This window comes from Hibiscus syriacus, unplaced genomic scaffold, assembly GCF_006381635.1.
Source record: "Hibiscus syriacus cultivar Baekdansim isolate YM2019G1 unplaced genomic scaffold, ASM638163v2 tig00111393_pilon, whole genome shotgun sequence".
In the NCBI taxonomy this organism is placed as follows: domain Eukaryota; kingdom Viridiplantae; phylum Streptophyta; class Magnoliopsida; order Malvales; family Malvaceae; genus Hibiscus; species Hibiscus syriacus.
Genome location: NW_024063079.1, coordinates 607,488 through 628,756, shown reverse-complemented (window position 1 = coordinate 628,756; position 21,269 = coordinate 607,488). Strand labels below are relative to the sequence as shown.

Here is a 21,269-nt window from a genome sequence, read left to right as displayed (position 1 = left end):
ATCTATGTATGATGTTGGATGCTGCTGAAGAAATTCAGTAGTTTGTCATAGGAATTGGGTGACTCTCAGCAAACCTTATCCCATCTGAGAAATTAAAAAAAATCAGCAAGAAAACTCAATTGAGCATGTAACACCCCCTACTCGACTTACAAGTTTAATTGGACAAGGAGTATTATATTTGATAGATTTGAGGAAATTCGGGACTAAACTAAAAACTTTTCAAGATTGCAAGCTGGTTAACATACTAGGATGGATCAAGTATGATGTGTACTCGAATGGATAACAGTGTCATTTGCGTGTCAATTCCTTTATCTATAATAATTTTTTTGTGTCAATTTGATTAGCTCGGAACTCGAACTAATCGAATACTCACCTGTTATTTGCTCAAGGAATTAACCCATCATGGCCAACTAAAGTAGAAAAGAAAAAAACATTTATTGTACAAAAGGGAATGTTCGTCCAACATCTCAATCAAACAAGATATTAACACTTTCTTCCTTTGAAACTGTAGAATGTTTTGAGTATACATATCAAGGGATTTTTTCTCTATTCATCTATGCCCCATTAAGGATGAGAATTAAAATGAAAAATTCATTTGTTGTTTTTGACATCCCATAGCCACCATTAACATAGCCTCTAAATGGAATGGCTTCTATGAACCAATTTGGTTTGTATGCGAAGCCTTTCCTGTCCGAAATGCGATAAACATCCTTCTATTCATTTAACTTAACAAGCTGATTTCCTGAAAGTCTAAAGGTATAGATTCAAGCAATTATGGATTGATTCTAGAGGGAAAGAAGTCGAGAACCAGTTAGCACTAGAATCATACCTGGATTAGGAGACTCGGGATCTTTGGAACTCTCGTGATCTTTCTTCTGCCCGCTGTTTCCAGGCATAGAGTCCTGAGATGTGGAAGGGTCCTGAGAAATGGACAAGTCTGGACAAAGTAATGGGAACTGGCAATATGATGTACGTAACAGCTTATAAATCTCTTCTCCCCTACCCAAATTCTCTTCTTGTCTATCCTTTTCTATAAGAACCTGAACAGCCGATCCATCACACCGAAAAGATGGTTAGAGTCTGAGAGCGAGAGTGAGAGAGAGTTCTGATTCTTACCTGTGCAGGACTTCTCTTGAAAACAGGGGAAAACCTCTGCCTACAGTACTCATTGAACAGGAGAGTTAGAAATATTAGAGGAATGATGAAACCGGAAGCAACCGGTGATCTTTTTATACCAAAGACCCCAAGGGCGATAACTTGGGTCAACACTAAAGAGAAGATCGTTGTGTTGTGAACGATAGGCCAAAACAGTCCCCCACTTTCATATTCTGGTACATATACGTTAAGAATCTGGGAAAGAAAGGAAAAAGACATGATCAAAGAATGGGTAGAGATTGAATTCTTCTGATCTCTCTTGCACTTAATTGCATAATATCATCATGCAACATAAAAATACACACCGTGAAGACCTTGTAATATAAATGGAAGATTACGTTACTCAGTACTTTCAAGTATTAAAAACATATTAACATATTCTATAATACCGAGGACATAGAAGCGTAGAATGTAATTGCATAAATAAGCTTTGCCAGAGTTACTGATAAACAACTGTTTTATAAACAAGGTTGACATGTAGGTTGTCAAGCATGGGAATATACTTCCATGAATTGGCTCTCACTAAGGGGGATTTGGCTGATCACTCAAATGAAAGCATCTAAATATCCAAAATCTGGATATGTTTAACAATTTCTAATCTAGAAGTCCTATTCTCTTGGCTTGGTTTTATTAGTGTGAATGAACAAGGTTCACTCAATAAAGCAAAGACAACATACCGAGAAACAATGTCGGCACAAACCGAACAAATACAAACAAAATGCACTATTATTTGATTAACAAAAGAAAGGCACAAAATTGGCAGAATACACACCTGGTTCCGGTAGACAAGGAAAGAAAGAAAGAAGTAAACCAGCAAGAAGGGCAATATTAAGGGTGCCATGATAGAACAAGTGAAGCCAAGCAGTCCAAACAGAAGAAGGCGTGGGATTTCAGTATGGTGAGGGAAGGTTAGAGCAGAACTACTGCATGGCTCTTCCTGCGTTCTTGGTATGAATTTTTTGAACCAATTGCAAAGAAAAGGAAAAAGTTGTATTACTTCACAGGACAAGCTTGCCCAGCCTGATGTTAAAACATAAGTCGTAAAGAAGGTAGCCTGCATTTACTCAAGAAGATAAGAACGAGTTAGAAAAAATACTGAAGATTAAGATCCCATAGAAAACCCAGAGAAAGGTATTGCTATGCAGGCTTGTTAAAACTAGAAGTTGGCTCGCACTTTTAGAACTAATGAAAGATAATAGTTTCAAAAGTATAACTTAGATTCATATAAAAAATAGTATATGATGCATCTCTTGCAGACCAAGATAAAATCCAAATCTAAATGCATCTGAAACTCTGCCATGAAGTTGGAAGAATCGAGGTTCTATTAAACCAGATATTATGGAGTGGCGTGGAAAGTTACCTGGGTTGGCACTGCTTTGGCAAGTTGTGTAGGTATATCTTTAACACTTGAGAAAACACTCAATTGTCTAATTATGGATCCAGAAAGAACATTAACGAAGAAAACATTCCAGATTGTGAAGTACAGGACCTTGATGCATGCACTTTTTTTCCTCTCACTACGTGAAACAACTCCCTCAATTGTTGAAAACAACATCATGGTCGGTGGAACAGCATACATAAATAGCATCAGAATTACACTTGGTAAGTAACCTGTTACAAGCTGGTTCATGAACTTCCTGCAAACAAACAGGACGGGTTCACAATAAGTCAAATTTATTCTCCACTAATAGCCAAGAAACAGAAAATTATGATGTATAAAATAAAACAAATTACTTCTGTAAGTTGGTCAATTAGAAATTAGCTGTACTAGCTCCTGAATAATTCTTAGCTCAATTGTTCATAATATATATATATATATATATAACCAGTTAAAACCCAAAATTTTTAACAAGAACATGAAATAATTTGTTATTTGGTATAATGTTTGTTAACACTGGAAGGAATCAATAGGAAATTTCCTCCACAATAAGAAACAAAAAATTTATCTGCAATACATATTGCATTTATACATACATCAGTTGTCAGAAACAAAAATATTGCAGCAGATTAAACAAGAAACAGAAAGCCAAGGACCTGATGATCTATTTATTCTTCGATTTACATCTATGTTCTTATTTATACATTGAGATCGTCTTGTCAGAGCCTTCACTCTGGGTCTGTTCTCAGTATATGCCACAACATTTTCAAAATATTCATGAATAATGTTCATATCATCCCAGTGCACATGAAATTCCAAGACTATTTTCCAAAAACAAGATAACACAGTCTATTCCTGGATTCTGGTTTCCTTGAGGAAGTCCATATAAAATAAAAACAAATGATCACATAAAAGCTTAGAATGGCAGATATAGCTGTACAAATGGGTTTAGCAAGTATGGTTCTTTCCATGCGTTGTTTTCATATAAATGCATATATTCTAACATGCTGCAAATTCCATATTCTATTTTGTTGCATCAGGCATCAGCCACAACTGCAATGTGTAATGATAGCAACATAACAAAAACTAACAGCTAAACACAATTTTAGCGATTTAGTTAGCAGAATGATACTTACTGTTTCAAAATTCCTCTAAGAAATGGAAATGTTTGTCTTAACTGGTCTAGTTGAGTCAAGCCTTGTACAAATGTAACAGGAACAAGGAACAGAAACATAAAAACAATAGCACCTAGAAGAGTTGCTATTCTACGGAGCCAAACTTGCTTGTAGGGTATGGAGAGGTTTGACCAATAAACATCGTTTGGTTCTGGGGCTAGTTGTGTCACCCATAACATGGGATTTGATGATTGAAGAACTTGCGCAGCAACAACAGCATCATAACGAGTCCTGAAGAAAACAAAAGCAGCCGAACGTTCCTGTATCAAAGACCAAAATAACATAGGATATCAGATGGCCATTTCAATCAAAGGTTTAAAATTTAGAGATCAATATTTGATTTCAAAAACCATCTGCCACATGCTAGCAAAGGGAATGATAAGATCAAACCACATAGGGAGAGGGTATCCCAGAGAAATAAAGAAACTGACCATGAAGTTGGGAAGGCAATAACAGTTTTAAAAATAAGTGTTAAGATGATGTAGAAGGCAGCCACTATATTTGACATATTTACAATAGTTAGAATTATCGACTACAGTAAATGCTGGCATAAATTCAAACAGCATAAACCAACTTGCTCAAATTCAGAATGAGATTAATAACATGTAATGTAACCCTTCAATGGGCATGCAAAATGCTTTTTAGAACCAAATGACAGCATTGATCGGGTGGCAAAGATCAGATCTGCACTAGATCACAGTAAACTGATGATGTTTATAGCACATAAAATTAGTCCAGAGATATAAAAGCAAAACGACATTGATGACTGAGCAATCACTGAAACAAGTTAACTTTTGGAAACAAACTGCCAAAAAGGAATATACAAAAATTATACACAATTACCATAACCCTTTAATAAAAAATTTTAGATTCTACTTATTCGAGGATTTTCAACCTTATCTGTTTGACTTGGTTGCAGCCCATCACTGTTGGCTTTACGCTCAACACTTTCCGTTTCATTTTTTAGTACCTTGAAGGAATGCAAAAGTCCACCACAAAGACAACATAACATAGAACTCTCTTTATTCTGCAGCTCAATGGTTTTTAGTTTTTTATACATCTTCTTTACGTCCTTCTGCAAAGACAGAAATGTTTGAGAACATATAGAACTTGTTACAAATTACAAAATTAACAGAACACTGTGTGGGGCAGTGGAATAGAATAAGAATAGGAAAGGTGAAATACAAGTTTATTTTCAAATAACAACAACAACAACAAAATGAAAATGAGAAATTGGAAAATTGGAAAATTCAAGTTAAATACTAGTACTAGCGTCAACAATCTAAATCCTATCTTATTTTCTAAAATAAAGTAAAAGTAATTGCACAGCATGTAGTGCCAAGTCATTACTGTATAGACACTGAATAAAGCTAAGGGTCTTAAACCGCTTTATATGCAATATTTTCTTTCAAACATCAATAACCACAGGAAGGTGTCGGGGAACAACATGATTGAAACCACATAGGGAGAAGAGTTTCTATAAACAAATGATCATGCAGTTGGGAAAGAAATAACAGTTTACAGAAAACTGATCACATATCGTAGAAGGCCACTACTACATCCCATATTCTTATAATGATTAGAATTAATGCTGTCATGCCATCTATCAAAACAAGAGGAAACTAGTCGCTCAAACTCAATAATACAGCTTTCTTTTTTGCAACATAATTATCTAGAAAAGGAGGTACTAGATCTAGTATTACGCTAAAACACCCATCTCAGAAAAGGTTGAGATTACTAATCTAGTATTACGCTAAAACACCCATCTCAGAAAAGGTTGAGATTACTAACATGTTAACCATCAAATCAAATATGCAAATTGCTTTTTAGCATCAAATGAGGGCTATTGCAAGGGTCGCAAAGATCGGATCTATATCCAGTAGGATTCTTTGATATCAGAGGAAAAACTAGATCATGGTGAACCGATATGCCAATTGCACATTAAAATAATCCAGAGGAGTTACAAAAAGCAAAATGACTGATGACTGAACAGTATCTGAGACAAGATAACTTTTGGCAATGAATCATTAGAAAGGAATTGTAGGAATTATAGAGATGATTTGTTACCATTCCTATAGAGATATGATTTGTTACCATTCCTATAGAGATATGATTTTGTAAATAGATTTCTACAATCCCTTATTTTAAGGGATCATATCCTAGGATTATTATTTTTCCTTTCTTAGAGTTTCCTACTTTAGAGAGAGATTTTGTATATAAATATGTAATCTGTCATATTGAAAAGAATAAGAAATTACAGAGAATTACTCTAATTTCTACATGGTATCAGCTTAGGTTACGGTTTCTTTCCAACCTAGATGATGTCCAAAACTTCTTCTCCTACTCCAGAGATCACTTCAAATCCAGAAAATTTTTCTGGTTCTGCTGCTCAATCAGAAGGTAATCTGGTCATGAAAAAACTAGAAGGTAAACCTCATGCTACAGTTTTTTTCTCCTTCCAGTCGTCCCCTAATTGGATCCTCGATTCTGGTGCTACGGATCATATGACTGGTAATAAGGATCTGTTTTGTAATTTTTTTCCAAACTTTGGTAAAGCTGTCAAAACGGCTGATGGTTCTTTGTGCAAAATAGAAGGACATGGCACTGTTATTCTCAATGACCAGATTGTACTTGAAAATGTCCTTTTCGTACCAAATCTGGCTTGCAATCTCGTTTCTGTTAGTAAACTTTCCACCGACTTGCACTGCTATGCAATTTTTAATGATATTGATTGTACTTTGCAGGCACTGAACTCGAAGAAGATGATTGGTAAGGCCAGCTTGCAGAATGATCTCTACATTCTTCCTGCCTCTACTAAAACCGAAATCTCGAAATCTTTCACCGCTTTAGAAAAAGTTGATAATGTTATGTTATGGCACTATCGTTTAGGTCATCCTAGTTTTCACTATCTTGCAAAAGTTTTTTCTGCTCTATTCATTCATAAAAGGCCAAATTCTTTTTCTTGCAAAGTTTGCTCTCTTGCCAAACACGCTAAATCAACTTATTCTCCTTCTACATATAAGCCTTCTCACCCTTTTGCTTTGATCCACAGTGATATTTGGGGTCCCTCTCGGGTGAAGAATGCTGATAATTGTAAGTGGTTTATCACTTTCATTGATGATCACAGTAGGATAACTTGGACTTATTTGCTAAAAGATAAATCTGAACTGCAGGTATTTTTACCCAATTTTATAACATGGTTCTCACTCAATTTGGGTCTAAAATTCAGCTCTTTAAATCTGATAATGGCAATGAATTTTTTGCTAAGTCTTTGGGTGTGTTTTTCAGGGAAAAGGGCATAGTTCAGATTAGTTCTTGTGTTGACACCCCACAACAAAACGGTATTGTCGAAAGAAAAAATAGACACCTCCTTGAAGTTACTCGTTCTCTTCTATTTACCACTAATGTTCCAAAATATTTGTGGGGGGAAGCCTTATTAACTGCCACATATTTAATCAATCGAATGCCTAGTAAGGTTTTACAATTTCAAACACCTCAATCTATATTTTTGCAATACTTTCCCCATTTTAAACCTATCTCCCCCATTCTTCCACTTAAAATATTTGGTTGTACTGTTTTTATCCAAAACATTGCTCCTAATAAGTCCAAGTTAGATCTTAGATCATTAAAGTGTGTACTGGTTGGGTATTCTTCACTTAAGAAGGGTTATAAATGCTATCATCCTCCTTCAAAACGATTTTTTACCACTATGGATATAACATTTTATGAGCAGGATCCCTATTTCACTCAGGCTGAAATTCAGGGGGAGACATGGAAGGATTTTCAGCTACATCAGGTATCTCCTCCTACTCTTCATTCTCAACCTTCAGAATTGCCACCAATTTTGTCCTTACCTACAGATTTGTCACCTGTAACTACTCCCATTGATCCACCGGTAGTACCTATCACTACTTCACCCATACCCACTTTAAATACCCTTCCTGAAAATGCACCTACTCCCATTCAAAATATTCCACAAACAACACCAATCAAACAACTTCGTTTCTATACAAGGAAAAGAAAACATATTCCTGAGGCTGTTTTGCAATCTGATGCTTGCCGAGAATTGGATTTGGGTCCAGCTGCCGAAATAGAAGAAGAAATCAGTAAGTCCACTTCCCCTACTCTAGATGACTTCCCTATTGCTATTAGAAAAGGGGTTAGACAGTGCACCAAGCATCCTATTGAAAAATTTGTTGGTTATAATTCATTGATGCCGTCTTTTCAAGCATTTACAGCAAACTTGGATAAAGAACAGGTTCCCACAAGCATAGCTGAAGCTCTAAAGGATTCAAAATGGAGAAGGGTTGTTGAAGAGGAAACTTGTGCACTGGAGAAAAATGCAACTTGGACTGTTACGGACCTTCCTCAAGGAAAAAAGGCTGTTGGCTGTAAATGGATCTTTACTGTAAAGTATAACTCAAATGGTAGCATCCAACGATACAAAGCGAGACTAGTAGCCAGAGGCTTTACACAAACATATGGGATAGATTTCACAGAAACTTTTGCACCTGTGGCGAAGCTGAATACTGTTCGAGTACTCCTAAGTTTGGCTGTAAATTGTGATTGGAAATTACACCAACTTGATGTAAAAAATGTTTTTCTTAATGGCAAGCTAGAAAAAGAAGTGTATATGAAGTTGCCACCTGGCTTAAAGTCTGTTGAAGGAAGTAACAAGGTGTGCAAGCTCAACAAGTCTCTATACGGGTTAAAACAATCGCCCAGAGCTTGGTTCGAGAGGTTCACTAAAGTCATCCTAAAAAACGGCTACAAGCAATCCCTCGCCGATCACACTCTTTTCATCAAGGTAACTTCTACAAATAAGAAAGTTATCCTTATTGTGTATGTGGACGACATAATTCTTACCGGAGATGATGAAGAAGAGATTTGCAATTTGAAGAAGTTGTTAAATAAGGAATTCGAAACCAAGGACTTGGGAAAGCTAAGGTATTTCCTAGGAATGAAGGTGGCAAGGTCAAAAGAAGGACTTGTGATCAACCAAAAAAAATATGTACTTGATTTACTCAAAGAAACTGGTTTTATTGGTTGTAAGCCGATTGATACACCAATGGAGGCAAGCTTGAAATTTAACAAAGAAGATGGGTCCTTGGTAGACAAAGAGAAATTTCAAAGATTAGTTGGGAAACTAATTTATTTATCCTTGACAAGGCCAGATATAGCATTTCCTGTAAATGTGATAAGTCAACACATGACTAATCCTACTGAAGAGCATATGGCAGCAGCAAATAGAATTCTCAAGTACTTGAAGAAAACTCCAGGACACGGTTTAATGTTTAAGAAGACACAAGATAGAACTGTTAAGATCTTTACAAATTCTAGTTGGGCCGGAGACCTTACTGAAAGGAGATCCACTAGTGGCTACTGCACCTTTGTTTGGGGAAACCTTACAACTTGGAGAAGTAAGAAACAATCTGTCGTTTCAAGAAGTAGTGCTGAAGCTGAATTTAGAGCACTAGCATTGGGAATATGCGAAGGAATTTGGCTACTTAAACTCCTGAAAGAACTTGTCACTAATCAAGAGGATCACTTTGAAATTTTGTGTGATAATCAATCTGCTATTCAAATTGCCAAGAACCCAGTTCAACATGATCGGACAAAGCATGTTGAGATTGATAGGCATTTTATTGCTGATCAAGTTAACAAAAAGACAACCACACTTTCATACATTCCTTCAGAAGAACAAGTTGCAGACATTCTTACTAAGGCTTTGCCAAAGCCTGTTTTCAATAAATTCCTATTCAAGCTGGGATTATACAATGTATATTCTCCAGCTTGAGGGGGAGTGTAGGAATTATAGAGATGATTTGTTATCATTCCTATAGAGATATGATTTGTTACCATTCCTATAGAGATATGATTTGTTACCATTCCTGTAGAGATATGATTTTGTAAATAGATTTCTATAATCCCTTATTTTAAGGGATCATATCTTAAGATTATTATTTTTCCTTTCTTAGAGCTTCCTACTTTAGAGAGAGATTTTGTATATAAATATGTAATCTGTCATATTGAAAAGAATAAGAAATTACAGAGAATTACTCTGATTTCTACAGGAATACATAAACTATAGATAATATTACTATAACCCAGAAATCAAAAGTATTAGACTAAACTTATTCCAAGATTTTCAACCTTTTCAAGCTTTTCACTTTGACTTGGTTGCAGCCCATCACCACATGTTTTACTCTTAAAACTTTCTGGTTTAATGTTAAGTGACGTAAAGGAATGTGTAGTTCCACCACTAAGACAAGATGGCATATAACTCTCTCTGTTCTGCAATTCAATGGTTTTTAGCATTCTGCACATCTTTTCTGCGTCCTTCTGCAAAGACAATATTGTTAGAGAATACACATAGAACTTGTTAAAGATTATAAAACAAACAGAACATTGCATGTGCATAGCAGAGTAGATGAGCATAGAGTAGGTGAAATACACATTTAATTTTGAAATTACTTTTTTTTATAAGAAGGTAGGCCTCGTTAAAAACCCCCTTCATGATTAATGGAGCACAAAGTGCTCCTTAATCAGCAGAAGGAGGAAAAGAGTGCCTTAATTCATTAAAAACCAAAAGATACATAATGTTTAAAAACAAAACACACCCTTTACAATAATCAACCCAAATCCTAACTAAAGCCTAATAGAAAGCTGCGTAACTAGCCAATACCAACTTTAGCTAAGTGGCCAGCCTCAACATTGGCTGATCTAGGAACCCGTCTAATAATACCATTAAGATCTCTTAACAGAATAACAATGTCTTTCACAAAGACTCTATAGACACAAGGACAACAATCATAATTTTTGACCCACTCCACTGCTAGTTTACTGTCTGATTCAACAATTAAGCGTTCTTTAAACCTCTGATGAATCAAAGCGAAGAAAGATAAGCCCTTCTTTATTGCCATAATCTCAATCAACAGAGGTGGACTTGGACCAGCTGCCTCTTGGAAAGAACCCATCACCGAGTCATCCTCAACTCTTAGAATGCCCCCAACACCACTTTTCCTCCAATCTCCATTCACTGCTGCATCAACATTCAATTTTATAAAACCTTTGGAGGAGGAGACCAAGACACAATTTTGATGATCGAAAGCCTTGGATTAGAACAACAGTCCCCAAGAGTTGGATCAGAAATGAGAGAGTCCTTTAGAATAGCCACTTCATTGAATTTAGCTAAGAACCAAGTAGCCAACCTACATCTTGCCATAAAAAATAACTCCATCTGATCTACTCTTCCCCCATCGAACACAATGTCATTCCTAGTTTTCCAAATCGTCCATAGAACCACTCCCGGAATAAAGAACCAAATTTTAGAATTAAGGACCATTTCTTCCCAAGCTACTATAAAACTTTGAGCATTATCCTGCAAAACCGAACACTCCCCCCAAAGTTTCAGAAATTTATTCCAAATATTCTATGCCACAGTGCAAGTGAAAAATAAATGTGTTGAAGATTCAACCTCTTCTTTACAAAACGGGCATGCAACATCAACAATAGCTAAAACTCCTCTCCTTTGTAATTCTAGCTTAACTGTCAATCTATTATACACCACCTGCCACATAAAGACCTCCACTCTAGGAGGCACTAAACCTCTCCAAATACATCTCATCCAAAAGGAGTCTGTTGTCGAAACAGGACAGCAAGACTTCATATTGGACTTGACAGAATAGATACCTTCCCCATTCCCTTTCCAAATCAACCCATCTGACAAATCATGGGAAATAGTGATATTGTGAATTATCGCCATAAGATCAGAAAATTGTTCCAGCTCCCAGTCACTTAGATTTCTTCTCAATTGCACATGCCAGGACCAAACTGATAACCGAAACTCTCCAAACTCCTTAAGCTTCCCATTCCTGTTTAAAGACAGAACAAGCAGTCTCGGGAAAACTACTTTAAGAGGGAAATCAAGCGCCCAACAATCAAACCAAAAACTGATACTCTCTCCATTCCCCACCCGTGCTTTAAACAGACTTCGAAACTTATCTCCAAACTGATCCTCTTTGAAATGGTTTCGAACTACCGATTTCCAAATCCAAGAAGCATGTGCAGGAAATTTATCCTTGAACAACAGAGATCTAATGTCCAGATTATACTTACAGCAGATAACCCTCTTCCACACTGACTCTCTATCGTTAGCAAACCTCCACGACCATTTTCCTAGGAGAGCTCTATTCATATAATTAAGATCCAAAACACCAAGACCCCCATCACTTTTAGCAGAGCACACTGTCGACCAATTAATCCAGTGAATTTTCTTTACCTCTACCCCTCCTCCCCATAGAAATCTGGCCATGATGGAATTAAGTTTAACAATCACCGAAGAGGGAATTTTAAACAATGACATGAAATAGATGGGTAAAGAGCACAAAACATCCTTCAATAAGATCACTCTCCCTGCCATTAACAGAGTCTTCGCCTTCCATTCGGGTAACTTTTTGTAAAACTTATGCACAACCGGATCTCACATCAAAGTAGAATTTCTCTTAACACCAAGCGACAGTCCCAAATATTCCGAAGGGAAATGCCCGACTGAACATCCAATTGCATTAGCCCACTGCAATACCTCTTCCTCACTGATATTAATACCAAATAGTTTACTTTTAGTAAGATTCAGTTTGAGGCCTGATATTATTTCGAAAACCCGTAGAACCCTCTTAACATTCAGAATTTGTGTCTTCGATGCAGAGCAGAAAATTATTAGATCATCTGCGAATTCCAGATGAGATAAATTGTAAGAAGTCTCATCTTTGCCAACAACCAGAACAGAAAACAAACCCGCAATTACTGCCTTTAACAGCAGTAAATTAAGTAACTCTCCAACGAAATTAAACAGCAACGGAGACAAAGGACACCCCTATCTAAGTCCTCTCGCCATAACAAATTCATCCGTAGGTACTCCGTTAACTAATACTGACACCGAGGCTGTTGTGACACATTTCCGAATCCAACATCACCACTTCGATCCGAACCCCATTTTAGTCATGACTTTAAAGAGAATATCCCAATCAATCGTATCATAAGCCTTCTTAAAGTCTACCTTAAACACACAACCCTTCAATCCTTTCTTCCGCCACAAATCAATTCCTTCATTAGCAATAAAAGATCAATCCAAAATTTGTCTACCCGGAATGAAAGCATATTGTGAATCACTAATAATATCATCAATGCAACCTCTTAACCTTCTCGAGAGACACTTGGACAAAATTTTATACATCCGTCCTAGACTAATAGGTCTGAAATCGTCAAGCCCCCCAATATTAGAACCCTTTGGAATGAGAGTAATGAAAGAATGATTGATGCCATGCTCCTAATCTTTTCCCAAGTAAAAGTTATGGAAAAATTTCAGAATATCACCTTTCAAAGAGGGCCATAATTTCTTTAAAAAAAACCCATATTCAAGCCATCTGTCCAGGAGCTTTGTTGCTATCACACGAGTTTATGGTTTCCCAAATCTCATCTTCCGTAAACTCCTTTTCTAGCATAAGACTCTGCTCCATAGAAATTCTTGAAAAACTCAACTTAATATCCTCCACTTCCAAAGTTGAACTACAATTGTAAGCCTTATAAAAATGCTCTCTAACAGCTGACTTGATAAGAACATGATCTTTGATAACTTCACCTTCAACATTAATAGCATTCAAAGAATTCATCCTCCTCCTAATAGTGGCACATGTGTGAAAAAATTTAGAATTCCGGTCTCTATCTTTAACCCACTTCTCTCTTGAATTTTGGAACCATATTTGTTCCTCAATTCTGTATAGTCTCCAAAGCTCATTTCTCAATAGCCTCAACTCTGTTGAACTACCATAATCGATGGAAATTTGGTTTTGTTGAAACTGATTTTCCAGCTGATGAATTTTGTCTTCTAGAGCAGAGATATCATCACGTGGAAACTGTTTCCTATCCCCATACCAACTCTTAATAGCGACCTTTGTATTCTTAAGAATACTCAAAATACCAACTTTTTTCTTGTCCTTCCTGAACTTCTTTATGGACTCTGTAATCTTCTCTTCAAAACCTTCCTCAGACATAAGATAGCTAAACAGCCTAAAAGGTCTTTTACCCCAGTTATCTACCCCTCTCCAAAATTAATGCATTATGATCAGAGATAGATTTAGGTAATAATGATTGAGTGATACTAGAAAAAGCTGCAGAGAAACTAACATTAACCAGAAACCTGTCAAGTCTGACAACAGTGGGATAATCCCGGTTGCTGCTCCATGTAAAATTCCCCCCAATTCAAGGCAGATCAATTAGCCCCGTTTGCTGAATAAAAAGACTGAAGATTTCCATAGAATTCCTGTTCTGAGTACGACCCTCCTTCTCTTCTTCTGTTAAATAGGCATTGAAGTCCCCTCCCACATAAAAAGGAATGCTGAACCCATTTAAAAACAGTCCCAGTTCTTCAAAAAACCCAGTTTTTTCTTCTTCCACAGATGAACCATACACATTTATGAAACCACATCTAAATTGGTTGGACTTGAACTTCCCAAAAACAACAATAAACCTCCTGTGAACATGCTGATCTTCTTTCTCAAAAGAACTATCATCCCAACAACTTAAAATACCCCTGAAGAACCTGTTGCTGGTGATTCAACGACCCCTTGCAACTTATTCAACCCACTTCTCCTTAAGAAAGATCTTGGTAAAATCTCAAGTTTTGTTTCTCGTAAAAAAAGAAACATTGGTTTTTTCTCAGAAACTATTTTTTGAACTGCTCTCTGTTTTTCTTTTTTACCCAGCCCCCTAACATTCCAAGACAACATACATAGCTTTGGCATCATATTTCTATTTGACAATACCAAAAACAATCCCAGGATTAACCCACGAACTCAGGAAGCCCCACTCAAGCCTTTCTCCAAATCCAAAACTTTTTGAAGAAAAACATTCTTCCCTTCCTTAAAAGATATACCCAAAATCCTGCTAATCTCCCATGTAGCCATAGCTTCCTCCCATGTAGCCATAGCTTCCTCCAACAGCAAAGTGAAATCTGATGAGGACACTGTAGAAGCAGCAGCATGATCTAAAGCATCCCTAATGAGGGCTCTTTTAAATCTCCTGTTGAACCTCCTCCCCCTTGAACCATCAGTTTCCCCTTCTGTAAAATCAGCAGCCTCCACAAAATCAGAATGATATCCTCTTGGAATCAAAGCCCTATCCAACTTAATAATGCTCTCCCCTCCTGAAATATCCAACCATATATTCCTTTCCTTGGACCTACTATAAACTCTCTTGTGACTTTTAATTAACTTTCTTCCAACCGGGGCACTTTCCATGGATAAAGAGCTCTCAGAACGAGTATGAGAACCAACTCTTATACTTAACATCTTTAAATCTTCATCAGACCCCATTTCAACAACGTTCCCTGTTGGATCCTTATTACCAACCTCTATTGACATAAAACACTTACTATCCTTGGATTTGTCTTCATCCCCTGATCTGTTTGAGGAGCTATGAATGTTTTTTTGACTTGCATACCCGAGCCCAAAAATATTAACTGCTGGGCCAACAGGAATTAATCTTTTAATAGGAGATAAAGGTGCATTGTTCCTCTCTGATTGGGCATGTGAGCTTCTTTTTCCTTCCTCCTTGTTTCTAATGCCCAGCCCATCAAATTCTTCCTTTTTACTACTCCCCAAACTTGGAAAAACTGACACTCCTTCATTAATACCTTTCCCTTCCAAGCTTTTTATTGGAAACTGTAATTCTCTACTTGCTACACCAAACCCAGCAGACGCTCCCTGATCAAACCAAATATCCACTTTCTGACGAGCTTCCTCAACAAGTCGAATAGGCCCTGACATGTCAGAAAATTGTGTGTTGTCATCTTCCTCCTCTGTCATGTGATTGACTGTGCATTTTTCATCGGAAAATTTTTCCAGCGAATTATCAAGAAAAAAAATCTGAAGCCTGTGAAGTAGAACCCAGCTTAGAAGTCACCTTGAATGATCTTCCATATGATCCTAAAGTTAACACTTCCGGGACGTCAAACGGACTTGCCACCCTAAGCAAAATTTTTACGGTCGTGAGATCTTCCCTAGTTTTATTCGAATGGTGTATACCCTCCATTAAACCCCATCTTCTTGCTAACTTCTCCAGAAAATTCTCTTGCCAACATAGTAGAGGAATACCATACAACTCAACCAGACAATAAGCCATTGGCACTACACCTTCATTCAACATAGGTGCCAGCCGGTCGAACCAGAACCGTAACTCCTCACTTTTACTCGACCATGCCTCCTTCATCAATTCCTCAGATTTGAATGTAACAACACAGGCATTCCATATATACCCCCAGCTCGCAACTTGAACTTCAAAACCTTCATTTGCCAATGCTCTTTGAACCAGTTCCAGATCGAAATTAAGTTTAACAATACTCGTAAGAGATCTTTTCACCCAGTTTGAACTTTCAGTGGGAATATGCATTTCCCAAATATTCTTCTTCCCCCTCCCCTGTCAAAACTATCATCTCTAATTCCCATTTGCTCCGAATGACACTTTTGCGTGCTACTCGACAACAAGACATCTTTGTATGATCTATAGTCTCTTGTACTTCTCGGAATCTTGGCCTCATCACGAGGTTTAAATTTCCTTTCTGTGACCTTTCCTTGAGCAACAGTTAATGACCGAGATGTACCATCAACCCTTAGACTATCTTTCTGATATTTTGCGACTCCAACAAAAACTTTCCTCCCATCTATCCACAACCCATTTATATTTTCAACTGCCTTCCTCATTCCTGTCTCATTACTAAACTGAATAAAGGCGAATGTGGAAGATTTATACTTAGGTTTGTTCATCACATTTGGTACGAAGACTCGCACCACATGACCCTGGTTAAGAAAAATATTCCTCAACTCACATCTAGATACTCTCTTGCTAAGGTTGTCAACGAAAACAGTCCAACTCTCACCGGAGGAAGACTAACCTTTTCCACTTTCTCTCTCCTCTTTTCTGACTCTCTCACTCATTTCGATGCTTTTTTTCTGACTCAATTTTGAAATTACTCAGTTCAACTAAAAAGAAACCCTAGTCAAGACAAGCAAATAAAAATGAGAAATTGGAAAATTCAACTTAAATGTAATGCACCAGAACCAACATCAGGTTGGTAACTACTATTTGGTAAGTGGTAGGAAGTCATAAGTGTACAATAACACTAAACAAAGTCGATGATGTGAAGATTTAAAACACGGTTCCAAAATCAAATTTGAGAAAATCAAGATTACCTATCGAAGGGTGGTAATGCAATGGATAAATTATCTTTTACTTTTCACAGGTTTCATAAAGAAACCACTTTATTTGGTCTATGTAACAAAATGATAAACAAAAAGCAGCAATTATTTGTCAACACAAATAACATCCACCTCAGATGAACACCAAATTCATTCATTGGACGTCAATAAAGTATAATAACTGCACTACAGCAAAACCAGCTAAGTCATTTTTTTCCTTCAACAAAAAGATACTAATGAAATTTTAAAAATTAAAGCCTTTTCAAATAAAAAAACTCATATTTCGACTGAACCACAGAGTGGCAAAAGACTTGATATTAAGTTTTCAATTGACACTAGTCCTGGATTCAGTCCTTGAACAACCCCTTTCCCCTTCCCCTAAAAAAAAGATAAATGAATAAATCATATATATTTACATCCTAATATAGTCACTCGAGATAAATGCGTACCATTAATTTGTCAACTCTACTAGCTCGATATACCATCTGGTGGGACACATAGCTTGCTGGATAGTAAGTTGAAAAGAATTGTTCTACCGTCTCACTGTATGAATGATCCCGAGACCACGGGATGCCACGGACTAGAACTGTGAAATGACTTGGATTCACAGGAGATCCAGTAATATGTGCTAATCTCATTTTAGTGATGCTTTTGTACTCCTATAGCAAAGCAGTAATCATAAATGAATGCTAGAGGAAGTTTTAAGAATGCATCAGTAAAAGTCAAACCATACATAAGTAAATAATGCATTTCAGTATGCAAATCCTTACAAAGTAAAGTAGAACACAAGCTGAGCAGGATATGACGTATAAAGCAAGACAGTGAACCCAAAACCTGGAATATTTGTAAAACCAAAAGAAACAATCAATAAATAGTTGATTTTATCCAATCTATTTGGCCACAAAACCACTATGTTGGAGTTGCATCTTAATATCTCGGCCTGAAGAAGCGCAGCTAGTGGAACAGAAAACTTTAAAAAGTCATTGCTTTTAGTTCTTGAAATCAATCTTAATTAGATCTCTCCTGGGAATTTTATAGATGTACAATAGATAATAAACAAAAACAAAACATTGTAAAGTAGAATCCTACAGGGAATCACAAGTCGAAATTCCATTCATGGTTCAACATTGTAGCTTCCAAACAACATTTCATAGTAAGAAGAAACTAAAGCAACTATCCCATCATGATAATGGGTCCAGTTATCATACCATATTGAGCCTTCTTTTACATTTCCAATAGTAAATACTTCCAGTGATTCTGCACCGATTTTCTTGTGCTGCATTTCTTGTCCATAATAATTTACTGGAAGCACTAGAAAAACGCATATCACAGCAGCAATGATGAATATACGAATACTGTAAAGAATAGGAGGAAAATGGAAGTGCAGTTAGTAAACCAGCATAAGAGAAAACAGACACCGACCAACCATAATTGAAACAGGAAAGCACTTCAAAAGTTTTTGGATATAATTGCAAGCATAGTATTTTGGAGAAACTTAGTAGAAAAACTTAATCACCTGAAAACAACTATTCTCAAGAAAACTAGAGCATCCACACCACCAGCAACCAATACGTCTTCATCGGTTGCTTGCCAGGCCCTCACAATCCAGCTCGCAGAGGGCACAAGTCTTTCAAGGCCGAGAGGATCAGGCTTTATTTTTTCTGAAATAAGCCTCCGCATGAAATACACACTGTCATTGCTCGGTTGTTTTCTCAATATGGAATACAATGACAGCAGCACAACACATACAGCTATATTGATTCCGGCAGAAGTTAAAAGAGCCCCAATGTCCATCTCAGTTCCCTATATCCTTTTATTCAAGCTTTAGAAATTTCAATAACTAAAGCACTTAACGGAGCAAGGACATAAATATAACTTTCAATTTGCTCAAAACATAGTTTTCTTTCCATGATAACTAATGTAGAAAGAAGTTTGGCTCAATCTGGCACAGAATCAAGTGCTGCAAAATTGATTTGGGAATATAAGTAAGAATAACAATGCTTAAACTAAACGCATATGGAAAACATCATCAAACTTCAAAAAAAATAAACAAAAACCCTAATAATAGTTTTCCTTTCTAGTAATAGAGCTAACAAAAATTCTAAACTATATTTTTCCTGTCTGATTAACTTTCCAAAATTTTCTTTTAATTCATTTCTATAGTTCCAAGAAAAAAGATTATACAGAACCTAAAGTAATAACAAATCAAATTTAAAACCAAAAATGCTCCTAACAACTAGTCCAAGACGGAAACTCGAACTAAATTAAACCAATTGAAAAAAAAACTGTTATATAAACTAAAGTACCTGGGCAAATATCAGAACCCCATAAAGCGTAAGAACTTCGAAAAGGTTGCCAAAACGAACGCAATGAGATTCCGAAGCAAAAGTATTCGCTTAAAAAGTAGGAAACCAAATGCTTGGAAAATTTTGAGTTTATTACTTATACGCCAAATGCTATGTTTTTTCTTTAACTTCAAATAAAAAACAAAAAGAAATAAAATTCGACCCAATATACAGGAAGAGAAAGATAATCAACAGCCTTCTTCAGAAGATGGAAAAGCAATTCAAACGATAATTACACGCGCTAAAATGTTTTCTTGCTTATTATAACTGACAACATTCCAGCCAAAGCCACGTTTAGAAGAGTGGATTTTTTGGTAATTAAATTTTGAATTAATTTCGGGAAATATAAAAAAAAAAAAAAAAAAAGAGAAACGACTTTTTTAACCGCGATAGCGACGGAAGTGCCACGTGGCGACAAATCAGGCGGCATTGTGAGAGGGGCATCTTCGATTCCTTTTTCGTTTGGTTTGGTTGGCTACGCTCGACATACGCAAATTTGAGGGTTTGTTAGTGTGCTTCGCGGCCTAATTTATCTAAAGTGGAGTCGCTGCCGGTGACGAATCAGAGTTGTAGGAATTTAATTATTTGAGAAATTATTTTAGATTATAAAAGTTACAACAAAAGAAAAACAAATTAACGCATAGAACGGCTTTTTTGAGGTATGTTAAAAAAACGAAAGAAATATTAACTTTCCAATATTATTAAGTAATTTAAGTGATAAGACACTTTTTAGAATATTCGAGTTTGAATAATTTTATTTGTAAAGTATGATATTAATAGTTAAAATAAATCTAAACAAATATTTTAATCACTTCTAGATGTGGATGCATCAAATGGGAGGCTAGAGGCAATCATCCCTCAATATTTTAATATAATATATTTTAAAAATTTTATATTTTTTTATTAATATTATATTTTTGTTCCTTTAAAATTTTAAAAAATTATTCATCTAATATAAAATTTCGCATCCTAAACTATTAAAAAATATATAAATCTTAAGTATTAAGGTTTGAACTCTACATTTTTTAGTTATGTTCAATTTTGTATTTCAAATTTTAATTTTTAACTTTAAATATCAAATATTTGATGCGGTATTATTTTGTTGACTATTTTTCAATGTAATTTTTAATTTTGATAAATTGACAACTTTTATTTTTTATATTGTTGATTCCTTCATGCCTTTCTTTTCCCATAAGTGATGTGTTCAAGGATTAAAATAAAATATTGATGCATGATAGACCCTAAGAATTGACTGATACATCATGCATGATACATGTGAGATGCATTTGATGTGAACCAATTATTAATATGCAATGTTCTATTAAATGCGATAATTATTTTCAAATGAATATTAATTTAGTTGATAATAACGTGTTAAATGTATTTTCTTCTAATTAAAAGTTTAATATTCTATTTAGTTTAAATATTATATAAAAATGGTCATTGTTGAAATGTATTTTATAATATATTAAAAATTATCTTTATATAAGAAATTGGAAAATAGCAATATATAATATAAAAGTAAAAAAAGAATGAATTGAGACGAGAGAGAGAATGATGAGTTAAATAATGAATGAATGTGGGAAGTATAACACAACCCTTATTATATTTCGTGTGTATATATTCAAGGACGAAATACGATGATTTAATGTTAGGGGACGAATTTATAAAAATTTGAGTAGAAGACAATTTATAAAGTTTTAACGGAATAAAAATATATTTTCGATAGAAAATATAAATAAAACATCTAAAATATATAAAAATTTGAATTTTTTGGGGGCATCTGCTCCCTTCTAGGTCCATCCCTATATATATTATAAGTTGATGTAGTATGCTCCGCTTTGGTCCCTTTGATACGAAATCTCCGATGTCTATATCATCGATTGACTCCGATGCTAGGGAAGTCGATGAAGATACGAGGGGAAACATCTCTGTGATGACCTCTCAAATTCTGGCGGCGAGC

The 21,269-nt window shown here is 35.8% G+C and overlaps 2 protein-coding genes across 4 annotated transcripts in view; both read right to left on the bottom strand.

Moving 5' to 3' along the window:
- LOC120160868 (squalene monooxygenase SE1-like) overlaps positions 1 to 21,269 on the bottom strand; it is a 30,813-nt gene that overhangs the window by 4,686 nt on the left and 4,858 nt on the right. The window contains exon 9 of the mRNA XM_039171194.1: positions 15,381 to 15,385. The gene's annotated coding sequence lies outside the window, so the exon portion shown is untranslated. The remainder of the gene's footprint in view (positions 1 to 15,380; positions 15,386 to 21,269) is intronic.
- On the bottom strand, positions 417 to 19,507 carry LOC120160867 (CSC1-like protein RXW8). Of its 3 annotated transcripts, none has more exons than XM_039171191.1 (13): positions 19,268 to 19,507; positions 18,478 to 18,921; positions 18,170 to 18,316; positions 17,732 to 17,795; positions 17,411 to 17,620; positions 9,862 to 10,050; positions 4,604 to 4,783; positions 3,670 to 3,968; positions 2,516 to 2,792; positions 1,928 to 2,209; positions 1,117 to 1,350; positions 830 to 1,040; positions 417 to 750 (listed from the first exon to the last, which is right to left on the bottom strand). In XM_039171191.1, the coding sequence occupies exons 2-13, from the start codon at positions 18,753 to 18,755 to the stop codon at positions 722 to 724; spliced, it is 2,400 nt and encodes a 799-aa protein (XP_039027122.1). In that variant the 5' UTR covers positions 18,756 to 18,921; positions 19,268 to 19,507; the 3' UTR covers positions 417 to 721. The 3 variants fall into 3 exon arrangements, with proteins under 3 accessions (XP_039027122.1, XP_039027123.1, XP_039027124.1); XM_039171192.1 differs by having other exon boundaries at positions 18,478 to 18,771; XM_039171193.1 differs by having other exon boundaries at positions 18,478 to 18,622; positions 19,268 to 19,397.

Bases quoted from the DNA above. Each gene is read 5' to 3' on its own strand.
- LOC120160867 (XM_039171191.1), bottom strand. From the start codon at position 18,755: ATGGACATTGGGGCTCTTTTAACTTCTGCCGGAATCAATATAGCTGTA. The intron at 3,969-4,603 runs GTTGAAAATCCT...TCTTTGATACAG, and splicing joins AACCAAGTCAAACAGATAAG to GAACGTTCGGCTGCTTTTGT. The intron at 1,351-1,927 runs GTGTGTATTCTG...TTTCTTTCCCAG, and splicing joins TCCTTGTCTACCGGAACCAG to ATTCTTAACGTATATGTACC.